The sequence below is a fragment of the Ictidomys tridecemlineatus genome, chromosome 6 (assembly GCF_052094955.1).
Source record: "Ictidomys tridecemlineatus isolate mIctTri1 chromosome 6, mIctTri1.hap1, whole genome shotgun sequence".
Classification (NCBI taxonomy): Eukaryota; Metazoa; Chordata; class Mammalia; order Rodentia; family Sciuridae; genus Ictidomys; species Ictidomys tridecemlineatus.
This window is the reverse complement of record NC_135482.1, coordinates 159,136,560-159,163,074: the sequence shown is the minus strand read 5'-3', so window position 1 is coordinate 159,163,074 and position 26,515 is coordinate 159,136,560. Positions and strand designations below refer to the sequence as shown.

At 36.1% G+C, this 26,515-nt stretch overlaps 1 protein-coding gene across 1 annotated transcript in view; it reads right to left on the bottom strand.

Moving 5' to 3' along the window:
• Positions 1-26,515, bottom strand: part of Gtf2f2 (general transcription factor IIF subunit 2) — a 145,837-nt gene that overhangs the window by 102,611 nt on the left and 16,711 nt on the right. Inside the window, exons 3-4 of the mRNA XM_005340364.5 lie at positions 14,443-14,461; positions 13,147-13,291 (exon numbers count right to left, since the gene is read on the bottom strand). Of these exons, the coding sequence (XP_005340421.1) occupies positions 13,147-13,291; positions 14,443-14,461 (164 nt within the window). The remainder of the gene's footprint in view (positions 1-13,146; positions 13,292-14,442; positions 14,462-26,515) is intronic.

The following is a 26,515-nucleotide window of genomic DNA, read 5'->3' as shown; positions in this document are numbered from 1 at the left end:
AGCATACACACACATACACACACACACACACACAGAAAGTTAATTCAAACTCTTAAAATCATATGCCTGATAATGTTATTCCCAGCAAATGGGGAAAATGCACCAAACTGTTTTCCATAACCACTTAAAAATTCAACTTAAAGTTGGGTGTGGTGGTACATGCCTGTAATTTGAGGGTGAAACAGGAGGATGTCAAGTATAAGGATAGCCTCAGCAACTCAGCAAGGCCCTTAGGCAACTTAACATGACCTTGTCTCAAAAAAAAAAGTAAAGAGGGCTAGTGATACAGCTCAGTGGTAAAGCACCTTTGGTTTTATCGTTAGCAACCCCGCCCCCCCTCCAAAAAAAAAATTCAACCTAAAAACCGAAAATACTACGGTTCTCAAATGACCAGTAATTCAACATCTTCAAAGAAGATAGTTATATATTTTTCCACAACTACAAATTAATGCATTTTAAGATGAATGTGTCTGGCATATGTTATCAAAGTAAAGCTTTAAAGTAAACAGGGTAGCCTGTTACCAAGTAACTTGGTTGTTACTTTACCTAAGGAATATGTCTTACCATATTGTGTAGAGTAGCTAACCATTTGTCACTGATAATAGTGCTGAACTAATCAGATTGGCAAAGAAAAACTTAAAAAAAAAATGTATCCATGCAAGGAAAAAAAAAATGTATCCATGCCAGAACAAAAATATAATGAGCAAAAAATAAAGTGGGGAACAAAAGAATTTTATATTCAATTCTGAACCTTAAGTGTCTTACGGACAACACTGCTACCTTTCAAAATAGAAGACCCATAATTGTGCATCATTAACAAGTTATCTCACTTAAGAACCATTCTAAAAACACCCCTGGAACACTAGTTATTCTTAGAAGGAAATAAATGATTCCAACCCATCCACTCTGTGCTCAACCCTGTATTAGATGCAATGGAGATAAGCAAGAGATTTACTGCCTGATCACAAAGTTTAATAGGGGGAAAATTAGTAATTACAAATCTTACCACCATATGTGTCTAGATGAAGGAAGAGACACAAAGCCTAGATCATAAAGGGAAAGATGATTATGACTATAAAAGATAGACAAATCCCTGACAGAGGAAAACAAAGAGGATAACAGAGGTCACTGTGCAAAAAACTGCTGTAAAGGCAGGAGATTCCAGCAGATGGGACTAGAAGACAGAGGTCATGGGTGGAATTTTCAGAGGACTACTTTGGATTAAGTAATATCCACTACAGATCTGTGTGATTTCTGCTTTAGAAATGACCAAATGAGGCAACTTTGTTGAGGGCCACAACCAAGTCAAGATGGCGCCTGGCACTTTGCCAGGAGGAGTGGTTTGTGAGTTAATGCCACTGAGCCATTAAGACGATGAGGATTCCTTAATGACTGACTGCTGTATCTAGATGATGTTAATTAAGTTAAGCTGTGTGTAATTAGTTGGGTATATATACCTCTACTATCCCGTAATAAAGCAGCTCCAGCTGTTTCAACCTTCACAAGTTGCTTGTCACCCCCCACTTATTTTGCCCAGCCAGATTGCGGCACAACTTAAATTTGAGACTAAGAATAATAATAATTATTATTATTATAATAATAATAATTATTATTATTACCACCAAGCAAATAGAGAGAAATGTGAATATACAGAGAATAAGAAATTGAGAAATAAATCTGTTTTCTATGTTTTGGGTTTCAGATGATAAGAAATCCAAGTGGACTATCTATTAAGATAACCAAAGATACTGGGCTGGACATGACCTAAGAGTCCTTTGTTAATGTTTCTACTCTGTAGTCTCCCCTGTAATGGCCTCCTGCTTCCATGTTTGCCCATCTTCCCACTGTCTCTTTTCAAGCTACTAGACAGAGCAAATCTTTTAAGCGTAATCATATCATATTACTATTTTGCTTAAAACATTCTTAAGGCTCCCCATTCACTAAGGGTAAAATCTCAAATCCTTATAAAGGTTTCAAATTCCTTACTGCGCTACCACCCCCATTCCCCTTGCTCCTTCCTAAAAGCCTCCTACTCTTCCCCCTGTTCATTCATTCCACCTACAATGACCCCTTGCTACTCCTTGAATTTGTCAGGCTTGCTCCCACCCTAGGGCATTTGTCATTACCAGCCCTCTGTGCCTTGAAAACTTTTGGCGGATTAACTCTTTTACCTCTTTCAAGAATGTTCAAATCTCAAATTCCTGATGAGAACCCCCCACCCTGACCATACTACTAAAAACAGTGATCCTCACCCTCACCCCACTAGCTCATCTAGTACTCCTGATTCCACTTGCCAATTCTTTACCAGAGGCCATTTCACCTTCTAGGCTGTGATGTAATTTACTTATGTGTATTGTTTCTGTCTACTATACAAGCAAAGGCTGAGATTTTGCTCATGAAAGTACCCCGTGCATAAAAGAATGCCCCCGAAGCAAGTAGAAATATCAATTTTTTGAATTACGAACTGCTACAAGGGCAGCAAAGACCAAAACAAAACAAAACAAAACACTGAGAACAAAAGAAGTCACTGCCTTTCTATTTTAGTTTTTACCCTGCCCAGTTCTTCCAATATTTCCTAACTCAGGAAGGTCTCACCATCTATCCAAGATGCTCATGCCAAAAGAGACTGGAAACCATTCTAAATCTCATTCTTCAAAGTCTCCCAAAGCCATTTCATCACCAAAAGCTGTTGAAATTGCCTGTTATCTCTAGAACAGGCAATTTTCTACTCCTACTGCACCAGTTCAAAATTTCCCCCATCTTCAAACAAGACTATAACATCCATGAAAGAGCTTGCACTATATAATTCTTTTAGATAGATATGATAGAATATAAAAAGCAAAAAAAAAAAAAAAAGCAAAATGAAGAATAGGATGCTTGAAAACTAGAAAAATAAATTTGATCTTTGCTTTCTTTACTCCTATTTATACATGCTTACTCACATCAAGGTCCACTCCAAATATCTCTACTTTTGAAGACTTTCTCAGTTCTCTCAATTACTTGTTTTCCTCTCTGTACATAACTCCATTTGAGCATTTATCGTAGCAATTTTTTTTCCCACATATTGGTTACCCCACTGGACAGAAGTCTGATCCTATTCTATCACAGAGCCTGGTACAAAAATGTGTTGAACAGACGAATGAACACTTTTTGACTAGAACTGACAGTTTTTTCTTTCTTATTTTTTTTAAGGAAGCTTTAGTCCTTTTTTGCTCTCTCTGCCACCACCACTGCCCACCTGCTTCTGTGGTTCCTTTGTTCAAAATTAACAGTTACAAAGAAGAAAATCTAAGTTTCAATAAAAATAGGGATGCTAAAGACAGAAAAAATAAAAATTATGTACATAGTTACCAATATATAGTAGCCATAATGTGCTGGGATTGTGGCTCAGCAGTAGAGCGCTTGCCTAGCACATGCGAGACCCTGGGTTGGATCCTCAGCACCACATAAAATAAATAAATAAAATAAAGGTATTCTGTCAAACTACAAATAAAAAATAAATATTAAAAAAATAGTAGACATAAATATCAAGCTGAATACCAAAGGTGGGGAGAAGAAATGAAGCAGAAACACACGAGGAATTGCTACAGAGACATAGGCAATAAATATAGAGATCCCCATGAAATATTTAATAGAGAAATAGATCTTCTGTATTTCTCAGAGAAATGCAGAGATGAAATACCTAACTCAAAAGAGCCCATAAAAATAAAACATTCTCTCAGCAATACTCAACTAGAAACAAATTAATTTTGAGTCATAAAATGTTAATGATAAGCAGATTGTTTCAATTAAGTATTATAATGCATAGCACCAGTCCCATACTTCCACCTCCCCAAGATACTCAAATATGTAGCATTAAACCATGAGAAAAATGGGACTCAAAGGAGGCCTTTTAAAAACAAGTAAAATTACATTAACAGAAGGAATAAAGTTATTAAAATTAAAGCTCTAAACATATTGAACTCAAATGAGGTTTTAATTTTTCTTACAAAATTCTACATTTTGTAGGCCTGGTTACTATTAGAAAAAAATTAAAAAGCCTAGAAAAGCAATGTTTTATAATAAGCAGGTACAATTCTAGGCTTGAGGAAAAATGCAAAAGTATTAAAAAATGCTGCTTACTTCATTTATATTTCAATGTAAAATAAACAGCTTACTCTAAAATGGCTTAGTCACTTATACTTTGGCAGATTCACGACCAATCAAAGCAATGTAAAAGTCGAAGCTCAATAGTTTTCTGGGTCACAGACCCTTCTGAGGCTCCACTGAAAGCTACAGTCCTATACTATAGAAAAGGATGTATACATACAACATACATCTTGTATTTTAATTTGCATGCAGCTGCAGAGCCCCTGCAGTCTATTTATGACTTTCTAGAGATCAAAAGAACTGCTGCTGTAATGACTAGATAGCAAATATGTCAGACTCCACAGAGAAGGAGATAAACTGTTAACAACTCTAGAGCTTTTTCTCTGTCATCCAGGCAATTGAGAAACTTGAATATAAATATCCCTACTCACTGAATTTTATAAAATGATATATACAAATATGGAGTCAAAATGTCTACATATGCTTTAAAAAGATAACTTGAAAGTTTTTAAATAAAAGGTAATATCAATATTAGTAATAGAAATAGCTAATATTCATTGAGCATTCATTATGTACTAAGCATTGTTCTAAGTATGTTAAATAAGCTTATGTTTAAAATAAATATAAATAATTACTATCCTCATTTCACAAATGAAGAAATAAAAGCACATACAGGAACACAGTCAAGAAACAATGACATGAAAATGGAAATAATTAATGAAGTAGAAAAAAATTCTGATCTACAAAGTATTCTACAAATTCTTCAGTTACAAAGCAAGAACATACTGTCCAAACTCCAGAATAAGAATGGCAATCTTGATCATTTTCCATAGTCTGCCAAAATAATTCTTATAAAACCATATTCACTTAGGAATACACTGTAACCAGAAATGAGAACACAAAATGTTTAAAAGGATTTAAAACATGAAAACTGAAGATTAATTTTGAGGATAATACATATTAGCTTCCTAAATCATGATCTTTTGCATAAGCACCAACAATATATCATGCTTTGGAAAAATTAGTCACTTAATAAGACAAAAAAAAACCCAAAAACTTTTTTTACACTTTTTTCTTTTTCTACAAAAGAAATTCAAGTTTGACTACCTCAAACTTTTATCAAGACTGAGCCTCCTTATTATTATTTTGGTGCCATGCCTCTACTACACCAGGGACAATCGAAAGAAGAGAACTTCACGATCCAACATGGCAGCGGGCGCGGAGAGATCAAGTCTCTGACCTCTTCAGCTACGCGGGCATAGGGAGTCCTAAACCGTCTAAATGCTGTTTGCTCAGGATCACAAGGCAATGCTGAGCTGACGTGGATCTGGGGCGAACAGTCTGGGCCTCTTAGAACACTCACCGAGCCCGGATCGGCTTAATTCAAGCTCCCATTCGCCTGCATCTCGCAGACAAACCGCTGTAACTCAGCACTAAACGATCCCGCTGAAACAACTGGTCGGCCCTTCTGAAGCTGCGGAGGTTAATACCAACCGAGCCTTCATAGGCAGTGGCCACAGGATTGAGGGGCTTGGGGGAGCGAGTCAGGACTCACCCGTTGCATTGGTCACCCGGCAAAGGGAAACGAACTGTCGCCATTTGCATGGGATACCACCATGGCGGAGAACTGACAGCCCCAGAATGCGGCGGAGGAGATAACTTCATTGAAACTGGTAGCGGCAGGTGTGTAAACCCCTAGCCATCCCTCTCCACAGAGCGGGGAAACCTTAAGGGCCCCTCCCAGCTCTCCCGTGAGCACGATAGCAGACCGAGGGAATCAGGAGTGGTGCGGACCCGCGGTGTGGAACCCCCGGCTACCGCTCCCACAATTGCTGACAACTGAGGTCTCTTGCACCAGCTACTGGGGGCATGGCTACTGGAGGGCAAGCAAAATTCGCTGAGGGTTCTCAGCCCCAAGCTCTACAAACTTAGGGTCTGAGGGAATGGCAAACGGAGAGTGTGCCCAGTCGTTCAAGAAAATAGGGCTCCTGGGAGCAACAGACCTGGCGTGTAGCCAGTATTGTGGTGAGCATCACGGATGAGCGGGCCCGGCTTGAGGAAAAGTGGGGGAGTGACTAGACACAAGAGAAGGCCCTAGGCACTCAGGATTGGAGACCAGCCCAGTCTGGGAAGAGGAGCTGCTGCACAGTGATTGGTTCCGTGTATTGAGAGGAGAAGCTTGGCGCGGTGGGCACAGCACCACCTACTGGAAGAGAAGTTAATCAAACTCTGACTGCATTTCTTAAATTTTTTTAATTTTTTTTAATTTTCATTTTTTTTATTATTATTTTTTTATTTTAATTTTGATTTTTTAATTTTTTTATTTTCTATTTTTTTTCTTTTGTCTTTTCATTTCTTTTCAATTTCCTTATTCCCCCTTCCTTGAATTCTACCTTCTTACTCTCATTCTCTTTAGTGACTTCTTCCCTTCCCTTCTAATACCTTTTCTCCCAAGCATCAAATAAATTTACAGGAGTAAACCGTAACTCAGCAGTCAAAAGAACAAGAAGTAACATGAGCAGCATGAAAAAAAAGGAACAAAAGGAGTACAAACAATGCAGGACAGCCTAAATATTCAGGAAGACCTAGAGGCATCAGAAAAATGGTCAAATAAAGAACTCAAGGAATACCTTAGACAGATGGAATGGAATCTTAAAGTGGATATGAGACAGCAAATTCAAACAGTGAAAGAACACATTGAAAATGAATTACATAAACAGATAAAAGAAGCACATAAGCATCTTTATCAGGAGATCGAGATTATAAAAAAAATCAAACAATAATTCTAGAAATGAAGGAAACTATAAACCAAATTAAAAACTCAAATGAGAGTACCACTAACAGAGTGGAGCAAGTAGAAGCCAGAACGTCAGATAATGAAGACAAAATATATCATCTTGAAAAGAGTCTAGCCAACTCAGAAAGGCTGGTAAAAAATCAGGAGAGAAACGTCCAAGACATATGGGATAACATAAAAAAAAACAAACCTAAGAGTCATCGGGATAGAGAAACGTATAGAGGTTCAAACCAAGGGAATGATCAACCTGCTGAATGAAATAATTATAGAAAACTTTCCAGAAATAAAAAAGGAAACGGATATACAAATTGTAGGTGCATACAGGACACCAAGCATACAAAATCACAGTAGACCAATGCCAAGACACATTGTTATGAAGATATCCAATATACAGAACAAAGAGAAAATATTAAAAGCTACAAGAGAAAGGAGGCAGATTACATTCAGGGGTAAACCAATAAGGTTAACTACAGATTTTTCATCACAGACGCTGAAAGCGAGAAGATCCTGGAACAACGTATTTCAAACACTGAAAGACAATGGATGCCAACCAAGAATTCTGTATCCAGCAAAATTAAGCTTCAGGTATGACAATGAAATAAAGATCTTTCATGATAAACAAAAGTTAAAAGAATTTGCAGGCAGAAAACCAGCATTGCAAAGCATCTTGAGCAAAACACTACACAAGGAAGAAATGAAAAACAATAACCAAAACCAACAGTGGGAAGTACCTCAATAAAGACAGAGGGCGGGGGGAAAGCTAACCATGGAGAAACAAACTAAATTTAAAAAAACAGATAAATAATCAAACATGGCTGGAAGTACAAACCATATATCAATAGTAACTCTAAATGTTAATGGCTTAAACTCTCCAATAAAGCGACATAGGCTGGAAACATGGATTAAAAAAACAAATCCAACAATATGCTGCCTCCAGGAGACACATCTGATTGGAAAAGACATACACAGGCTGAAGGTGAAAGGTTGGGAAAAAATATACCACGCACACGATCATCGTAAGCAAGCAGGGGTGGCTATCCTCATATCAAATAAAATCGACTTCAAGACTAAGTTAATCAAAGGGGATAAGGAAGGACATTATATACTGTTAAACGGAACCATTCACCAACAAGACATAACAATTATCAATATTTATGCACCAAACAAGGGTGCTGCAACGTTCATAAAACAAACTCTCCTCAGGTTCAAGAATCAAATAGACGACAACACAATAATTATGGGTGACTTCAACACACCTCTCTCACCATTGGACAGATCCTCCAAACAAAGGTTGAATAAAGAAACTATAGAACTCAATATCACAATCAATAACCTAGACTTAACTGACATACATAGAATATATCAACCATCATCAAGTGGATACACTTTTTTCTCAGTAGCACACGGATCCTTCTCAAAAACAGATCATATATTATGCCATACAGCAACCCTCAGTAAATATAAAGGGGTGGAGATAATACCATGCATTTTATCTGATCATAATGGAATTAAACTGGAAATCAATGATAAAAGAAGGAAGGAAAAATCCTACATCACATGGAAAATGAACAATATGTTACTGAATGATCAATGGGTTACAGAAGACATAAAGGAGGAAATCAAAAAATTCTTAGAGATAAATGAAAATATAGACACAACATATCGGAATCTATGGGACACAATGAAAGCAGTTTTAAGAGGGAAATTCAATCGCCTGGAGGTCATTCCTCAAAAAAAGAAAAAAACCAACAAATAAATGAGCTCACACTTCATCTCAAAGCACTAGAAAAGGAAGAGCAAAATAACAGCAAATGTAGCAGAAGGCAAGAAATAATTAAAATCAGAGCGGAAATCAACGAAATTGAAACAAAAGAAACTATTGAAAAAATTGACAAAACTAAAAGTTGGTTCTTCAAAAAACTAAATAAGATTGACAGACCCTTAGCCATGCTAATGAAGAGAAGAAGAGAGAGAACTCAAATTACTAACATACGGGATGAAAAAGGCAATATCCCAATAGATGCTATAGAAATACAGAAGACAATTAGAAATTATTTTGAAAACCTATATTCCAATAAAATAGAAGATAGTGAAGACATCGATAAATTTCTTAAGTCATATGATTTGCCCAGACTGAGTCAGGAGGATACACACAATTTGAACAGACCAATATCAATGGATGAAATTGAAGAAGCAATCAAAAGATTACCAACCAAGAAAAGCCCAGGACCGGATGGGTATACAGCGGAGTTTTACAAAACCTTTAAAGAAGAATTAATACCAATACTTTTCAAGTTATTTCAGGAAACAGAAAAAGAAGGAGCTCTTCCAAATTCATTCTATGAGGCCAACATCACCCTGATTCCGAAACCAGACAAAGACACCTCAAAGAAAGAAAACTACAGATCAATATCTCTAATAAACCTAGATGCAAAAATCCTCAATAAAATTCTGGCGAATCGGATACAAAGGCACATCAAAAAAAGTGTGCACCATGATCAAGTAGGATTCATCCCTGGGATGCAAGGATGATCCAATATATGGAAATCAATAAATGTTATTCACCACATCAATAGACTTAAAGATAAGAACCATATAATCATCTCAATAGATGCAGAAAAAGCATTCGACAAAGTACAGCATCCCTTTATGTTCAAAACTCTAGAAAAACTAGGGATAACAGGAACTTACCTCAAAATTGTAAAAGCTATCTATGCTAAGCCTCAGGCTAGCATCATTCTGAATGGAGAAAAATTGAAGGCATTCCCTCTAAAATCTGGAACAAGACAGGGATGCCCTCTATCACCACTTCTATTCAATATAGTTCCCGAAACACTGGCCAGAGCAATTAGGCAGATGAAAGAAATTAAAGGAATAAAAATAGGAAAAGAAGAACTTAAATTATCACTATTTGCAGATGACAAGATTCTATACCTAGCAGACCCAAAAGGGTCTACAAAGAAACTATTAGAGCTAATAAATGAATTCAGCAAAGTGGCAGGATATAAAATCAACACGCATAAATCAATCAAAGGCATTCCTGTATATCAGTGACAAATCCTCTGATATGGAAATGAGGACAACCACTCCGTTCACAATATCCTCAAAAATAATAAAATACTTGGGAATCAACCTAACAAAAGAGGTGAAAGACTTATACAATGAAAACTACAGAACCCTAAAGAGAGAAATTGAAGAAGATCTTAGAAGATGGAAAAATATACCCTGTTCGTGGATAGGCAGAACTAATATCATCAAAATGACGATACTACCAAAAGTTCTCTATAGGTTTAATGCAATGCCAATCAAAATCCCAACGGCATTTCTTGTAGAAATAGAGAAAACAATCATGAAATTCATATGGAAGAATAAAAGACCCAGAATAGCAAAAACAATGCTAAGCAGGAAGTGTGAATCAGGCGGTATAGCGATACCAGATTTCAAACTATACTACAGAGCAATAGTAACAAAAACAGCATGGTACTGGTACCAAAACAGGCGGGTGGACCAATGGTACAGAACAGAGGACACAGAAACCAACCCACAAAACTACAACTTTCTTATATTTGATAAAGGGGCTAAAAGCATGCAATGGAGGAAGAATAGCATCTTCAACAAATGGTGCTGGGAAAACTGGAAATCTATATGCAACAAAATGAAACTGAATCCCTTTATCTCGCCATGCACAAAAGTTAACTCAAAATGGATCAAGAAGCTTGATATCAAATCAGAGACTATGCGTCTGATAGAAGAAAAGTTGGCTCCGATCTACATATGGTGGGGCGGGCTCCAAATTCCTTAATAGGACACCCATAGCACAAGAGTTAATAACAAGAATCAACAAATGGGACTTACTTAAACTAAAAAGTTTTTTCTCAGCAAGAGAAACAATAAGAGAGGTAAGTAAGGAGCCTACATCATGGGAACAAATTTTTACTCCTCACACTTCAGATAGAGCCCTAATATCCAGAGTATACAAAGAACTCAAAAAATTAAACAATAAGATAACAAATAACCCAATCAACAAATGGACCAAGGACCTGAACAGACACTTCTCAGAGGCGGACATACAATCAATCAACCAATACATGAAAAAATGCTCACCATCTCTAGCAGTCAGAGAAATGCAAATCAAAACCACCCTAAGATACCATCTCACTCCAGTAAGATTGGCAGCCATTAGGAAGTCAAACAACAACAAGTGCTGGCGAGGATGTGGGAAAAAGGGCACTCTTGTACATTGCTGGTGGGACTGCAAATTGGTGTGGCCAATTTGGAAAGCAGTATGGAGATTCCTGGGAAAGCTGGGAATGGAACCACCATTTGACCCAGTTATTGCCCTTCTCGGATTACTCCCTGAAGACCTTAAGAGCGTACTACAGGGATACTGCCACATCGATGTTCATAGCAGCACAATTCACAATAGCTAGACTGTGGAACCAACCCAGATGCCCTTCAATAGATGAATGGATAAAAAAAAAAAAAATGTAGCATTTATACACAATGGAGTATTACGCAGCTCTAAAAAATGACAAAATCATGGAATTTGAAGGGAAATGGATGGCATTAGAGCAGATTATGCTATGTAAAGCTAGCCAATTCCTAAAAAACAAATGGCAAATGTCTTCTTTGATATAATGAGAGCAACTAAGAACAGAGCAGGGAGGAAGAGCAGGAAGAAAAGATTAACATTAAACAGAGACATGAGGTGGGAGGGAAAGGGAGAGAAAAGGGAAATTGCATGGAAATGGAAGGAGACCCTCATTGTTATACAAAATTACATGTAAGAAGTTGTGAGGGGAATGGGGAAAAAAACAAGGAGGGAAATGAATTACAGTAGATGGGGTAGAGAGAGAAGATGGGAGGGGAGGGGAGGGGAGGGGGGATAGAAGGGGATAGGAAAGGCAGCAGAATACAACAGTTACTAATATGGCATTATGTAAAAATGAGGATGTGTAACTGATGTGATTCTGCAATCTGTATTTGGGGTAAAAATGGGAGTTCATAACCCACTTGAATCTAATATATGAAATATGTCAAGAGCTTTGTAATGTTTTCAACAACCAATAAAAATAAATAAAAATAAAATAAAAAAAGAGAACCTCACAAGTTCAACAAGTCTTATTAAATCCCATCAATCAAAAGACAAATTTCAAGCTCCCTTGGAGGTACTATACTATGCCCTGAACAACACAGTATACAATAAGTAGTTCTAAAATGGCTCAATCTTCTCCAGGTAAAATATGTGTGTTGAAGATATTTTAACATTTTTTGGTGAAACCATTTCTTTTTCTTTGACCACATGATCTTTTTGTTAAGATTCGGTATCAAAGAAAAATAAAATAGAAAAACACTAATTACTTAGATCAATTTATGCAGCTACTGGTAAAATTCAAGGTTACACAAAAACTTTTGAGGATATTCCTTCTGTAAAACAAGGATGTTCTTAGCATACTATAATTCTTACAGCTTTCTTTGTGATACCTGAGATAAAAATCACAGATTTTTTTTTTCTTTTACATAACCAATAAGTTTGAATTAGGGGTAGGAGAAAATTAGTTCCATTAAATTGAGATGGGGTGCTGCTTCAGTAGTAATGTTATGAATTCACTGAAGAATTAAAAAAGAAAGAAAGAAAGAAACAACGAAAATAATATCAAGCTAAACACACACAACAAAAATTTCCCTCTATTTAATTCACAACTAAAACAATTGCTCCCAACTGATTCAACTCTTTAAAATACCTCACCGCTGTCACACACAATTTAAAAACTATACACAGAACTTCTTGGAAGACATCAACAATTAAAAGTTAATCTTTTATGTAATAAAAAGACCTTCTTAGTATACAAAGCATAAAAGTACAAAAATTCAGACCAAAATATTCCCTAATATTAACCAAGATTTTTAAAGTATAACTTATACTTGCTGAACGTAAATTTAGCAAAGGTGACCCAAACTCAAAAAGTTGTTTCTTCAACATCTTAGAAGGCAGTTTGATGCACCACATTTCTCCATCTACTTTGTGTTGTATGCTCATATCTCAAATGGAAATTAAACCCTTTTCAAGTAATGGCCAAAATTCCATTAATCACAAGAAAATACAGAACAAACAGCCGCATGACATGAGAAACAGAGCTGACAGATAGGTGGAACAGCATTGGTAATGACCTTAGAAAAGCAATCAGGAGTATATGTTGAAACAGAAAATCTATAAAACTTGTACAGGAATCACATTAGATAATTCCATTCCCACTCACCTGATGAACTCTCAGTAAATACTGTTAAGGTCTGTCCTCCAACACTTTGCAAGACAAATGGATGTTCTCTAGGAGCACTGACTGAAGCTGGTTTTCCACCAATATCATGAATATTTGCAAGATCCTCATTCAAAGTAAATGACACCTAATAGACATGTTAACCAGAACTTATTACAATAGACATTTATATTCAAAGTACTTTACAAAAATTTTGATTATAAATCAAACACTTTTTTTAAAATGTCTTTTTCTAGTCATTTTATTAAACATTTTTTTAAACTCATCAAAAAAAATCTCTAATACTTAGTTATAAAAGAGAACCTATTCCCAGGTGTCAGAATGATGGGGCTCATCTCTCATTGCAAAGAAAGACAACTTTTAAATATTCTATGGTCTATAACTGAAGAACCTTTTTCAAAATAGGAATAAAATTACTTTTTCCTAAGATCTCTGAGGTCCGAATATATCTTATTGCCTTTATATCCTTAAGAACTAACAAAGGACCTGACACAAAAAAGAAAACAATATTGCTGAATGATTATTTCAAGAATACTAAGAAATCAAAGGTACTTGAAAGGGGGAAAATGTGAGCTATTTACTCTGAAAAGCTTAAACATTCTCATCAACAGTGGTTATATTCTTTTTCAATCTTAATGACCATTTAATGTACATATTACTGCTTTATTTTTTAATATTTTAACAAAACTAAATATTTACAAGGGTAACTCAATAACAGGGTGTAGAATTAAAAGAGAGTAGGTGTACTTTCCAAATTATTTTATTATATGCGAGATCCTCTCAAAAGAGCATCAAATTTTGCATTAAAGAGATTTATAAACAATACTGGTCTCCCAATAGCATAAGGAAATCATGAAATATATTATTAAATATATTCTATGGTACCATAGGTACTGTACATGAACTAAACCCAAGGGGTCAAAAATCTAAAGCCCTCAAAAATCTGAGTCAAATGCCTTTGCCATATTGAAATAATGCTAAAACATTACTGAGTCTATTCAGTTTAACAATACTGAGAAAGGGATATTTAAGTGAAACAAGAAAAATGTTGACAAAGAAAGGGATATTTAAGTCAAACAAGAAAAATGTTGACAACAAACAACGGAGGAGTCCATTCATTCACACAAGGGTAGCATTTCTAACTTTATATGTTCCTGGTCACCAGCATTCATTTGATTTGATGTGGAGATTTTTCACAAAGCTAACAGCACCCTCTCTTTACTAATGAAGAGTAAAATACTTCCATGCTTTAAATTTTTTTCATATAATTAATCTTACCTCAGTCCTTCCTTGATTCCTAAAAGAGAAGAAAAAAATATTTTAAATTATTTAGATTTCATATTGTTTTCAAATGAGTTAAGAGCTAAAAGAAATAATGCTACTTAATATTTACGTAAAATATTACATTTATAAAGACTAATGTTTACCCTTGGCTTCCCCCAACTATTTATAATCCTATAGGAAAAAACAAAGTTACACTGATCCTACGTGATTATTTTAGATATTATGAACTTATATCACATAACACTATTATTACCTGTCGTAATTACATTTTGTCCTAATAAAGATCCTAAGATTCTTATCTTTATTTCTGAACATTTTCAGTTTCAGCAGCATGTGAATGTATATTTAATACCTGATCTAAATAATATTTCACCAAATTTTACTATTTACTTCGTCTATGTGAAAAGGTTTCACTTACCTAGTCTTAATGATCAAAAGTTATTAAATTTAACCATATATTAAAATCATAAGAAATTTTCTCCATTATAAAAAAATATGGCTATTATAAACATTTTTTTACTACAAACAAACCAAAAAAATGTTTTGAAATAGCCATAATTTCACTGCTACATCTTAATACAGGTAAAAATCCTTCTACACTATTTCACACATATTTGAATTACCCATTTAAAATTTTTTACAAATATGGAATTAATGTGCCTCCTATATAAATAACATAACTTTTTTAAAAATATGTATTTATATGTATTTACTTACTACATGCAAAGTACTGAGGGGAAGGTCTCTGCCCCTGCCAGCAAAATACATAAATTTTAATATTCCCTTAAGAGAGCCATGCTATGTGTGCTAGGATCAGATGGGAGAATATAATTTCTTCCATTTTAAGACTTAAGGGATGGCTCAACAAAGAGGCAGATCTGAGCTGATCCTTGAAACACTAAGACTGCAATAAATGGAGATGGGAAAATACTGTTTCAGAAGTGAATAGCTCAGTCAAGTCACAGAAAGGTCTCGTCACAAATAAGCAATCAGATTTGGCTGCTAAAGAGGCAATATAAAGAATGGTGGGTCTGGGGGAATAACTCAGTGGTATAGCACATTGTTTCCCCCATGCACGAGAGACTGGGTTCAATCTTCAACACATACATACACAAAAAGAAAAAATGAGAGGCATAGTGAGAGATGAACAGAAGTTAAATCATGGAATATCTTAAATATCACAGTCCAAAGCATGAACTTAATTCTTTGGGCAATGAAGATCCACAGACATTGTTGAAACAAATGAATAAAGGTCAAAAATACTCCAGAAAATTTGCACCAGAAAACGTGTAGGATAGACTAAAGATGACTAGAGATATGAAGACCAGTTTCTCCACTTAGCTTAATTCCAATCTGCCTTTATTCAGTCGCTTAATCATTCATTCTGTCATTATAAATCCTAGGCATTGTTATAGAAGCCTGGTATAGTATGACTATAGGACCTTGTCCTCAGAAAGTTCCAGTCTAATAAAAATAGTCAGGTCCACAAACAACTACAAATAAGGCAGTTCATATCTTGTCAAAATGATAAAGCATTATGGTAGAAATAAAACACCCTGTCAAGGAAATGCAGACTAGAAAGCCAAGAAAAGTTGAATCTGAGTGCAGGGTGAGATCAACACCATGGGAGATTCCAGGCTACAGGAACAGCCCACAAGGGCAAGGAAACATCTGAAATGACAAAGTAACACATTCTTTCTGGCACCAGAATGGAAGGCTGGGTTCAAGCAGTCAAGTCTTTTAGACCAGACTAAGCAGTCCAGTTTCTTACACAGATTTGTTTAGTATAGGTTTCTCAGTCTTTCATTGCATATTAAAAGGCAGTGTTCATGTTCTCTTAGTTGAGAAAGTATCTAGAATAGAGATGAGAAGATACTAAGATTTCACATAAAAATGTGAATTTCCAGTTTCTCTTACAAGACTGCAAGATTTGACAACCAGCCCCCAATTCCACTTGACAACAATCCTGTAGACATGTGTTTGACAAAGGCACTAACTCCACCAGTCTCTTCCCTGTCACTCCTGAACTTGGCTTCTAGAGGCATTTAATTTAGTTGCCTTTAAACAGAAATGCTGAGTACAAAAGGTGCTCTCAAAATGTTTACTGAATATGGAGGCAAATACAAAAATCTACATTAAAAGGAATGAAGGCTTGAATTAGGTAGCTATAAAATGCAATAAAGTTCATGATGGGTCATTAAACTTTTAGAACAGCTTACAAAACTGACAGAAGAGGAAATGACTGGAAGTGGGCAGCAAAGGAAAAAGGATGAATTAAAGATCATGTTGACATTTCCAATCTGGATAACTAGAAAATCATCCAGATGCAATTAGGGAACACAGGAGAGGAGAATAACTTCATCTTCACATATGTAATTATAGCCTAGCTAGAATGATAGAGATTGATGAGCTCTGGATGAGTTAAATTTCTAGGGGAAAGTTAATACTTTAAGACTTAAAACTTATTTGAAAAGGAAGATACACATCCCCCTTGCTCGCATGCATACATGTACAAAACTACACACAATCTTTTGTTGTTCTACATTATAAATATAATACACCCTGTGCACAATGGCCTGTGGTCTAACTGACAAACATCAACTATTATAACATTTCCCCTTTCGCTATTCTTAGTTTGTAAGGGTCCGGCGAAGCGTCGAAGAAAGAGACCACAAGAGACCAGCTTCATGCAATAAGCAGGGGGGGAGTTTTATTGAACCAGCATGCTGGGGCTCTGTGCCCACTCAAGAAAGGAGAGCAGCCCAGAGCCCAGAGCAGAGGTCAAGCAGAGCTTAAGTACACTTTTTGGAGGGGGGGGCGGGCTTTGCATACATCAGAACATGAGGCACGGGAAAATTGAACAACAACTCCGATACATGATTAGTACATTCATTGGCGGTAACAGTCTAGGCAGGGGTGATTGGTCACTCCTAAGCGGGGTACACATTTAAACTGATTGGTTTGGGGGCCTGGATGCTTACGTGCCAAGCTACTTAGAGCCCTTAGCTATTAAACAACCAGGGGACCAGGAGAAATATTTACTGGGCAGTTCAGGTATTGTCCTAACAGCTTACAGGGATTACAGATTCCGGGGGTAGCAGAGGAATTTTAACAATACCTAGTCGTTTACTTTTTAGCCCAGGCCTTGCAATTTAGAAACTTTACAATGCCCAGTCTTTTATACTTTAACTCAGGCTTTTGCAGCTTAGAATCAGCTTAGAAATTTGACCTTTACAAGTTCATCTGTCAACACTCAACAGCTACTTCTTTGGATTCCAGTCTCATACCTCTTTCTTTTTTAAAAATTATTAATAGTCATGTCTTTCTTTTTTCTTACACTTTTAAGCACTTCTTAGATCTAACACCAATCGAGTCGTGAGTTTTTTTTTTTTTTTTTACTATCACTGATAATAAAGCATCATCCCTTCTCAGTTAAGAAAACCAACCAAGGTTGAGAATGTACCTCAGTGGTAAAGAACTTGCCTACTATGTGTGAAGCCCTCCGTACCACAAAAAAAGAAAAAAAAAAAGATAAGAAAAAGAAAACCAACCATACAACATCAAGTTTTCAATTTGCTTAAGGATTTTTGTTATTTGTTTTGTTTTTAATCCTTATTAATACCTCTGCTTCCAATTTAGGTTAAAAAAAAAAAAACATTAGGTGAAATCAAGCAAGAATCTGCAAAGAAGGTTGGGCAATAGTCAACAGCACAAGCTGGATAAAGAGTATGTCCCTGGATTGAGGAAACAGCCCAGGCAAGGTACCAAAGCCAAGATGGATAAGGAGTGGCTCTTCTGAGCCTAATAAGTGCTGAAGTAGGCTGCTAGACGCCTAGCAGCCTAGGAAAGCATTCCTGTGTAGGAGATGGAATGGAAGCCTGAGTGAGTGAGGCGGGCAGCAAAGGTGGGAGCCAAATCAGGGAGCTACAGCCCAGGCAGAGTGAGAAGGGTATTCAAGGGCATCCCACATGGGGTGGGACAGGCAGGGACTACACAAATAAGAACAGAAGCCTAAACAAACAAGTAAATATATTAAAGATAACTAGAACCAGGGTTTTCACTTTTAGAAAAGGGAGACAAACAAGAAAAGGGAAAAAAACTGGAACATATCCTATAGTGTTGGATAGGAACCAGAACGGTATGAAGTCATGATTTTCAATATATGTAGATATATAGATGTAAAGGGTGTGTGTGTGTGTATGTGTATGTGTGTGTGTGTGTGTGTGTGTGTGTGTGTGTGAGCGCACACACATGCGCGCACGGGTATATACAAGCATGTTGCTCACAGAGAGGCCTGAGAACACAATGAACACCTGGGATATCCAGATCTTGGTTTCTAAATCATTCTCTTCTAAAAGGAACTGGGGCTTCTTATAGAAATGGCTGATCCAGAGACCAAACCAGTAAAAGATGAGTCTAAAACATCTCTCTATGTCAAAAAGTAAGAAGTGTTCAAAGAATAATGAGGACATGCCAAAAGGTCACAATACTTATACTACTGAGGCAAGAAGATCTCAAGTTCAAAGCCAGCCTGGGCAACTTCACAAGACTCTGTTTCAAAATAAAAAATAAGAATGGCTGGAGATAGGATAAGAATGGGATAAGAATGGCTCAGAGGTAGAGCACTTGACTAGTATGTGTAAGACTCTGGGTTCAATTCCCAGTACCATAAAAAATTTAAATTAAATTAAAAATAGAAATAAAGGGACATGGAAGTCATCTACAAGAAGTTTCCAATGGCTAAATTTTAGACAATATGAACATCAGAATAAATGAAATGGCAAATTGTGACCCAATGAATAAAATCAAAATCCATGAGTTCATACTAAAATAATGAATAAGTTGAAAATATTGTAATATTTATAGTACCACCCCCACAGAATATGCAATAATTACAAAGATGAAAAGAATAAATAAATTTACAGTGAAGCATAGCATGATCAAAGTTAACACCGCCAGTAATGGGAAAAAAATGAAAGCATGCAAACTTTGCTAGAATACAAGAACCCATTTTCATCTTTGTTTTTTTTTTTTTTAAAGAGAGAGAGAGACAGAGAGAGAGAGAATTTTAATATTTATTTTTTTAGTTTTCGGCGGACACAACATCTTTGTATGTGGTGCTGAGGATCGAACCCGGGCCGCACGCATGCCAGGTGAGCATGCTACCACTTGAGCCACATCCCCAGCCCTCACCTTTGTTATAATCCTGCCAAGGACACATAACTCAAATCTAATCACAAAGATACATAAGACAAGCTGAAATTTTATAAAATAACTGCTTTGTAAACGACAACTGCATTGACACCTATAGATTGAAAAGTCAAGGAAAAACTTCAGAATGCTGTAGATTGAGTGAAGCAAAGTACAAACACATAGCAACAGAATGCAACCTGATTCTACCCTGGATCTTTTTGTTATAAAACAATATTAAGACAATTGGAAAACCTTGATTGAAGTCTAAGGATTCAGTAGTACTTTTTTATGTTAATTTACTGATTTGAAGAGGTAAATTGTGATTATGTGGGAGAACATCATTGGAGGAAATACACATTAAAATACTAGAGGGTGGCAGGGAATGAGGTCAGTACCTTACTCTAAAATGATCCAGCAAAAAAGACCTTTACAATATTCCTCAAACATTTCTATAGCTTGAGACTATTTTAAAATAAAAGCTTTGAAGTAAGTTTAAAATGTGTCATTTATTTAAATAACCACTTACTAAGGAATATAAGGATATTGCTAATTTTTCTCTATAACAAATAATACTGCAATTAACAACACTAATTATCAATCTCCACATTACCAACTTATTGCTTCTGAGGGATAAACTCCCAGAAATCAATGGGATTACTTAGTCACAGGCATGAACATTTTATTTTTAATTTTAGCCTTCTCATTATCCTCACCCTATTCTGCTGGGTATGTTTATCTGTCTCCCTCTAGAATGGCAGCACCAAGAACTAAACATAATGCTTGAGGTTTAGCTGTCAGAGAAAACAATGGGATTAATACTCTGTTTTAAGCAGCAATATTATATACTGCATGTGTGTTTTATATATTATAAACATATACCTATGTTTTCAGACTACCTTTTAAAATTTTTAAAAATTTGTACCAATTTAAATGCCTATCAACAGTGTAATACTTTTAAATTTATTAAATTTATCAATAAAAATTACATCTCATTGAATTTGTGAATTGAAAGTAGACTTTCTATTATTGGTAGGCCCCTATATGACATGGAATAATAAATGTGTTTAGATATAAAACTACAAATGATGTTTCTCTGGGAGAAGTCTTATTTGTATAGGGTATGATTCATGATTGTCAAGAAAATATAACATAAATCAAACATTTAGAAAACAGAACTATTCTGAGATGATGTAGAAAAAAGCTGGCTTTAAAATTAAAGCTAAAGCAAAACTATAAGCTAATTAAAATGTAGTATATGTCAAAACGCCCAAAGGTATAAAAATAATCCAAGTACAACGTTTTAGGAACATCACATAGATTGCTTTACACAAATGGCCTAAATGTTACCAACTGTTAAAATAGGCTGTTACTCTTACCCTATTCACAACTGGACTCTCCTTTTTTCAGGTGTTAAGTCAGAACCAAATTTGGGAGGAGCAACACTCCCAGCTGCACTCCCATTCTTCTCTTGCCTCTGCCTCTCCCAGTCTCTCCATACTGAAGCCCTCTCTCTGCTGGAATGACCCACCATACCACATAGATCTTCCCAGCTTCTGGCCTACACTGCACATCATGCTGCTGCTTAGCTTTGGGAGAGTTGGTGGCAGGAAGTGTCCAGAGTTACATCACATCAGACACAGGCAATGCCTCCTATCTGGATTGTGTGGAATGACAGTAGGTGAACACTACTGAGAACTGAACATACTTTCAATCTACGACGTAGTAATACTTGCTCAAACTTTTAACAGATGAGGAAAGAGAGAAGGTAGTCAACTTTTCCACAGTACACAGCTAATCAGTGACAAATCAGAACTAAACCTTAGGCCTGACACCCTGGTCCATATTCCTAACCAGTATGCCACAGTGCCTTTCCAAACACCTCAGTTGTTTTCACTTTTTATCCCAAATTACTTTTTTTTTTAATCAAATGGGGTATAATTTCTCATTTTTCTGATTGTACAGGTTGCAGAATCACATTGGTCATACAGTGACCTATATACATACAGCAATAATAATGTCTATTTTATTCTGCTGCCCTTCCTATCCCCACTTCCCCTCTCCTCCCCTCCCATCACATCTCTCTACCCAATCTAATGTGACACACTTCTTTTTTTTTTCTCACAACATAATACATGTATTCTATATAACAATGAGGGTCTCCTTCCTCTTCCGTGCAATTCCCCTTCTCCCTCCTTTTCTCTCCCACCTCTCTTCCCTATTTAGTGGTAATCTTCTTCTCATGCTCTTCCTCCCTATCCCATTTTGAGTCACCCCCCCCCTTTATATCAGAGAAGACATTCGGCATTTGTTTTTTAGGGATTGGCTAATTTCACTTAGCATAATCTGCTCTAATGCCATCCATTTCCCTGCAAATGCCATGATCTTGTTATTTTCTAGTGCTGAATGATATTCCATTGTGTATAAATGCCACATTTTTTTTTATCCATTCACCTATTGAAGGGCATCTAGGGTGGTTTCACAGTCTAGCTATTGTGAATTGTGCTGCTATAAACATTGATGTGGCTATGGCCCTATAGTATGCTCTTTTTAGGTCTTTTGGGTGTAGTCCGAGAAGGGGAATAGCTGGGTCAAATGGTGGTTCCATTCCCAGCTTTCCAAGGAATCTCCATACTGCTTTTCAAATTGGCTGCACCAATTTGCAGTCCTACCAGCAATGCATGAGTGTACCTTTTTCCCTGCATCCTCGCCAGCACCAAATTACTTTTTTTAAGCCACAGGTAACCCCATAAACTGGTTAGTTTTCTTCTCAAGAATCAATAGTTGATCACACATCTTTTAGTCTTAAAAACATGTGAAGACAGTTTCCTTGGTTTGTCCTAAATCTTCTCTTAACAGTCCTAGTATCTTCAAACGTTCCACATTCCTCATTAGACACTGACTAAAATAGTTTTCTCATCCCTAGTTTCAGTTCACTGAATGAACTGATTTGGCCATGACTCTCTTCAAGAGCAGCATAAAGAATTAAACATAATGTTTACACTGTGAGCTAACAGCAGAGAAGAGAGTGGGACTATCATCCCACTTTATTCTAAACAACAAATATCTATTAATGGATTCTTTTGCTTACAGCCACATAAATTTGATGACTCATATTATGCTTGAAATAACTAAAATTCTGATAACCTAGACACACGTACTGCTGAGCCATTCCTTCACTCATCCTACATTGTTTAATAGCAAATCTTGTAATTCACCAAGAATAACAAAAATTAAATTATGAATGTAAACAAGACAGCCTGGAGAATACAGCCAGGAGACCTAGTAGGGAACAAGATGTTTTCAAGCATTTCCACAGCAATCTTGAGGTACTATTACTATAAATCCGTATAAATACGGATAAATATATAAATATATAAAATATATATATAAATATATAAATTTATAGTAAATAGTATTATTTACTGCTGTATTAGATCTTTTGCCTACATATAAAACACATAAATACATATACACGTTCACAGTCTGCTCCTTTTCTGTCTCCTACACTTGTATAAAAACTCCTAAATAAAACAATTCCCTTTTAAGAAAATCTGGTAAGTATACTTTTTGATTCAACTGTATTGATTAAAGTGATATAAATATGGGGGATTTCAAACCACTTTAACTGAGGATTTTATTTTCAAAAGAATTCAGAAACTAAAATGGGAAAAACAAGAAAGAGGCATTGACAAGGGATCCTAAGGGAGACATAAGGGAAAATGAAATAGAATAAACCAAAGTCTTAGAGCTAAATATGAGTCAATGACAAAGAGAAAAAAAGCCAAGTTCTGTGCTATGATCAAAAGTAGCAAAATGTTGCTTAAAGGGGTTTGAGAAACATTTAGCTATAGAATAAATAAAGATGTTTTAAAACTCTGTCCATATGCTAAGCACCTAAAATAATCTATATGTAATCTGGAAGGTTACATACCAAACTGTCACCACCTCTAAGGACTGTGAATGGGAAAAACAGATGAGCTTTCCTTTCTCTTTTGTACAAAAAAAAAATTAAAATATGTACTACTTATGCCATAAAATGCACACACAATATTTCTATGGACTTTTGGTTGAAGTCCTACAGGAATCAACTATACTACCACATAAAACTGGCAAACTGGCCAGGTAAGGGATGGAAGAAAACAAACACACACACACACACACACACACACACACACACACACACACAATCTGTTAATATTTTGGGTAACCATATAATTTACAAAACCAGTACACTATGGAAAAAGAACAAGAGACCCATTAGTAATTGCATTAGAGAAACACATAAATCGGTAGTATTCCAGGCATTATATGTTAAATGCAATCATTTAAACCATCTATCTTAAACTAAGGAGAAAAGAGCTTGAAATTTTCTACTAAGCCGGGATTGTCAAGAAAAAATGCAGAACATACTCATTATTGCTTATTTAGCATGTCATCTTTAAGATCTTACTTTAGTGATAAAAGTAATATTTGAGGCTTGCATGGCTTTACTTGAACCTTGGTTCCTTTTACTCTCTTCCCATAAGTCTCCCCTTCCCACGCTAAAAGAAAGATTTTTACATTCCTCAAACACATATTTTCTTTATACAGAGATTAACATAAATGTAATGGTAGGAGGAGAACATCTGTTTAACCAACTCAAAGCACTTAAGCTATTTCACTTGTCTTATAAACATCCTCCCATGGGTGGAGAAGACATTGTTATTCATATTTTACAAGACAAAAAGCTAAGGCTAGAGAGATAAGGCCCCAAACCAATCAACTATCCACAAATACTTGGGATGAAAAGCCAGGTCTTGAGCTCTAATGAAGTCAGAACATAACATCCTGGAGTTAAGTGGCTAAGGCCCTTCTCCTTTGGCCTGCCTTTCTTTGGTGACATACATTTCTGAGATTTTGGTGGTAGCTCCCATTCCGGTAAAATCTAATATAAAAAATTCCAAAGTCTTTTAACAGAAAAGTAGGTATTATCTGCATTACAAAGAATTCCACTTCTAGGAAAAAAAAAAAACATAAATCACTACAGATTTCAATTAAAAGTATACATTTGAAAGGTTAAAATGTAAAGGATAAGATTTGTTTTAAGTTCTGTTAAGTTTCAATTTCTTTAAGTTCTGTTTTCCTGGGACCTGAAATTTATGGAGGGGTCAAAACAACTCCCGGAAAGACCAGTAAATGTATGTTGAGAAATCTCTCCTGACCATCTGGTCACTCTGTAAAAACAACCCCTCCCAGAGACCATGCAGCTCTCAGCACATACACATCTCAGGGCTTAACCCAACCAGTTCAAATGTATACCCCTTTGTTTGTGCTGACCAATCACCCCTACTCAACTTGTTCCCGCCAGTGAATGTGCTAATCATGTTTTAGAGTTGTTATTTGATTTTCCCGTGGTGTGTGATGATTTTCTAAGGGATGCTGTGATGTATGTAAAGTCCCTGCCTCTCCAAAGAATGTATATAAGCTCTGCTTAAGTTGTTCTCGGGGCTCTCTGCTCCATCTAAGTGAGTTCTGGCCCCAGCATGCTGGACCCCCAATAAACCCTCTGCTGTTGCATGAGACAGTCTCTTGGTGGTCTCTTCCTCTGAGGCTCGCCTGACCTTAACACATTGTTTCCTTTTACAGTAAAGGTATGACTGAGGCTAGCTAGGGTAAAGTACATACCTAGCATGAACCAGGCCCTGGGTTCAATCCCCAGCACCACAGAAAAGATAAATAAATAAAAGTATGACAACTACGGAAAATGTAATTTATCTACAACCTCCCAAGAATACATTCATTTTATAAAGTTAAATACAAATAATTACATCTATATTATCTCACTGGATTTATATAAAAGTCCTACAAAACAGGCAACTTTAAGGATAAGAAATAAAAACTCAGAAAAGATTCAGTAACCTGAACAAAGCTTCACTGATAGTAACTAATCAAGCAGAAACTAGAACCAACTGGAGTTGGTTCAAGTCTGTTTCCACTTAAATGTATAGTTTTCATTTACTGATTCAATAACAATTTACCAAATATATACTGCATTAAGCACTGTTCTTCAATGCTGGAGATACAGTAATCATCAAGACAAAAAATATGACTTTATAGTGCTTATACATTAGTAGGAGAAATGCACAAATACACAAAACAAATATACAATATGCCAGACTGGCACAGTAGAAGGTGAATAAATTATAAACAACAAGGACAAACAGTAGTAAGAAAGGTAGAAAATATAGGGTGCTATTTTGTATATAGTGGTTAGAAAAGGTTTTCATGAGCTGTTATTTGACCAGAGACCTAAAAACAAAAGTATGAGAACCAGCCGCGGAGACATCTAGAGGAAGACTGTTCCAAAGAGATGGAACAGATGAAGTACAATTACTAAGAGTTCTGGTTTTGGTATTGGGCATTTAAGCAAGGGGCATTTGACCCCTGAGCTCCATCCCCAGCCCTTTTTATTTTCAGACTGGGTCTCACTTAGTTGCTTAGGGCCTCGCTAAGTTGCTAAGACTGATCTTGAACTTAGAATCCTCCTGTCTCAGCCTCTCATTGCAATTACTAAGTTTGAGATGCATCTGAGACATGTGAAAAGGAACATCAAGGAAGCTATCAGGATTATGAGTGTGGATTTCAGGTGTAGAGCAAAGCTTGAGCTATTTACAGCTAGGAAATCAGATAAGGACACCCTGAAAGCAAGTGAAAAGAGAAGAAAAAAACCAAGGACGGAACTCAGGGTCATTTAAATTAGAAGACTGACCTAAGAAGGAGATAAAAATAGAGACTTAGGGTTAGGGTTGTAGTTCAATGGTAGGGCACTTGCCTAGCACATGTGGGGCACCTGGTTCCATCTTCAGCTCCACGTAAAAATAAATAAATAAAAGTA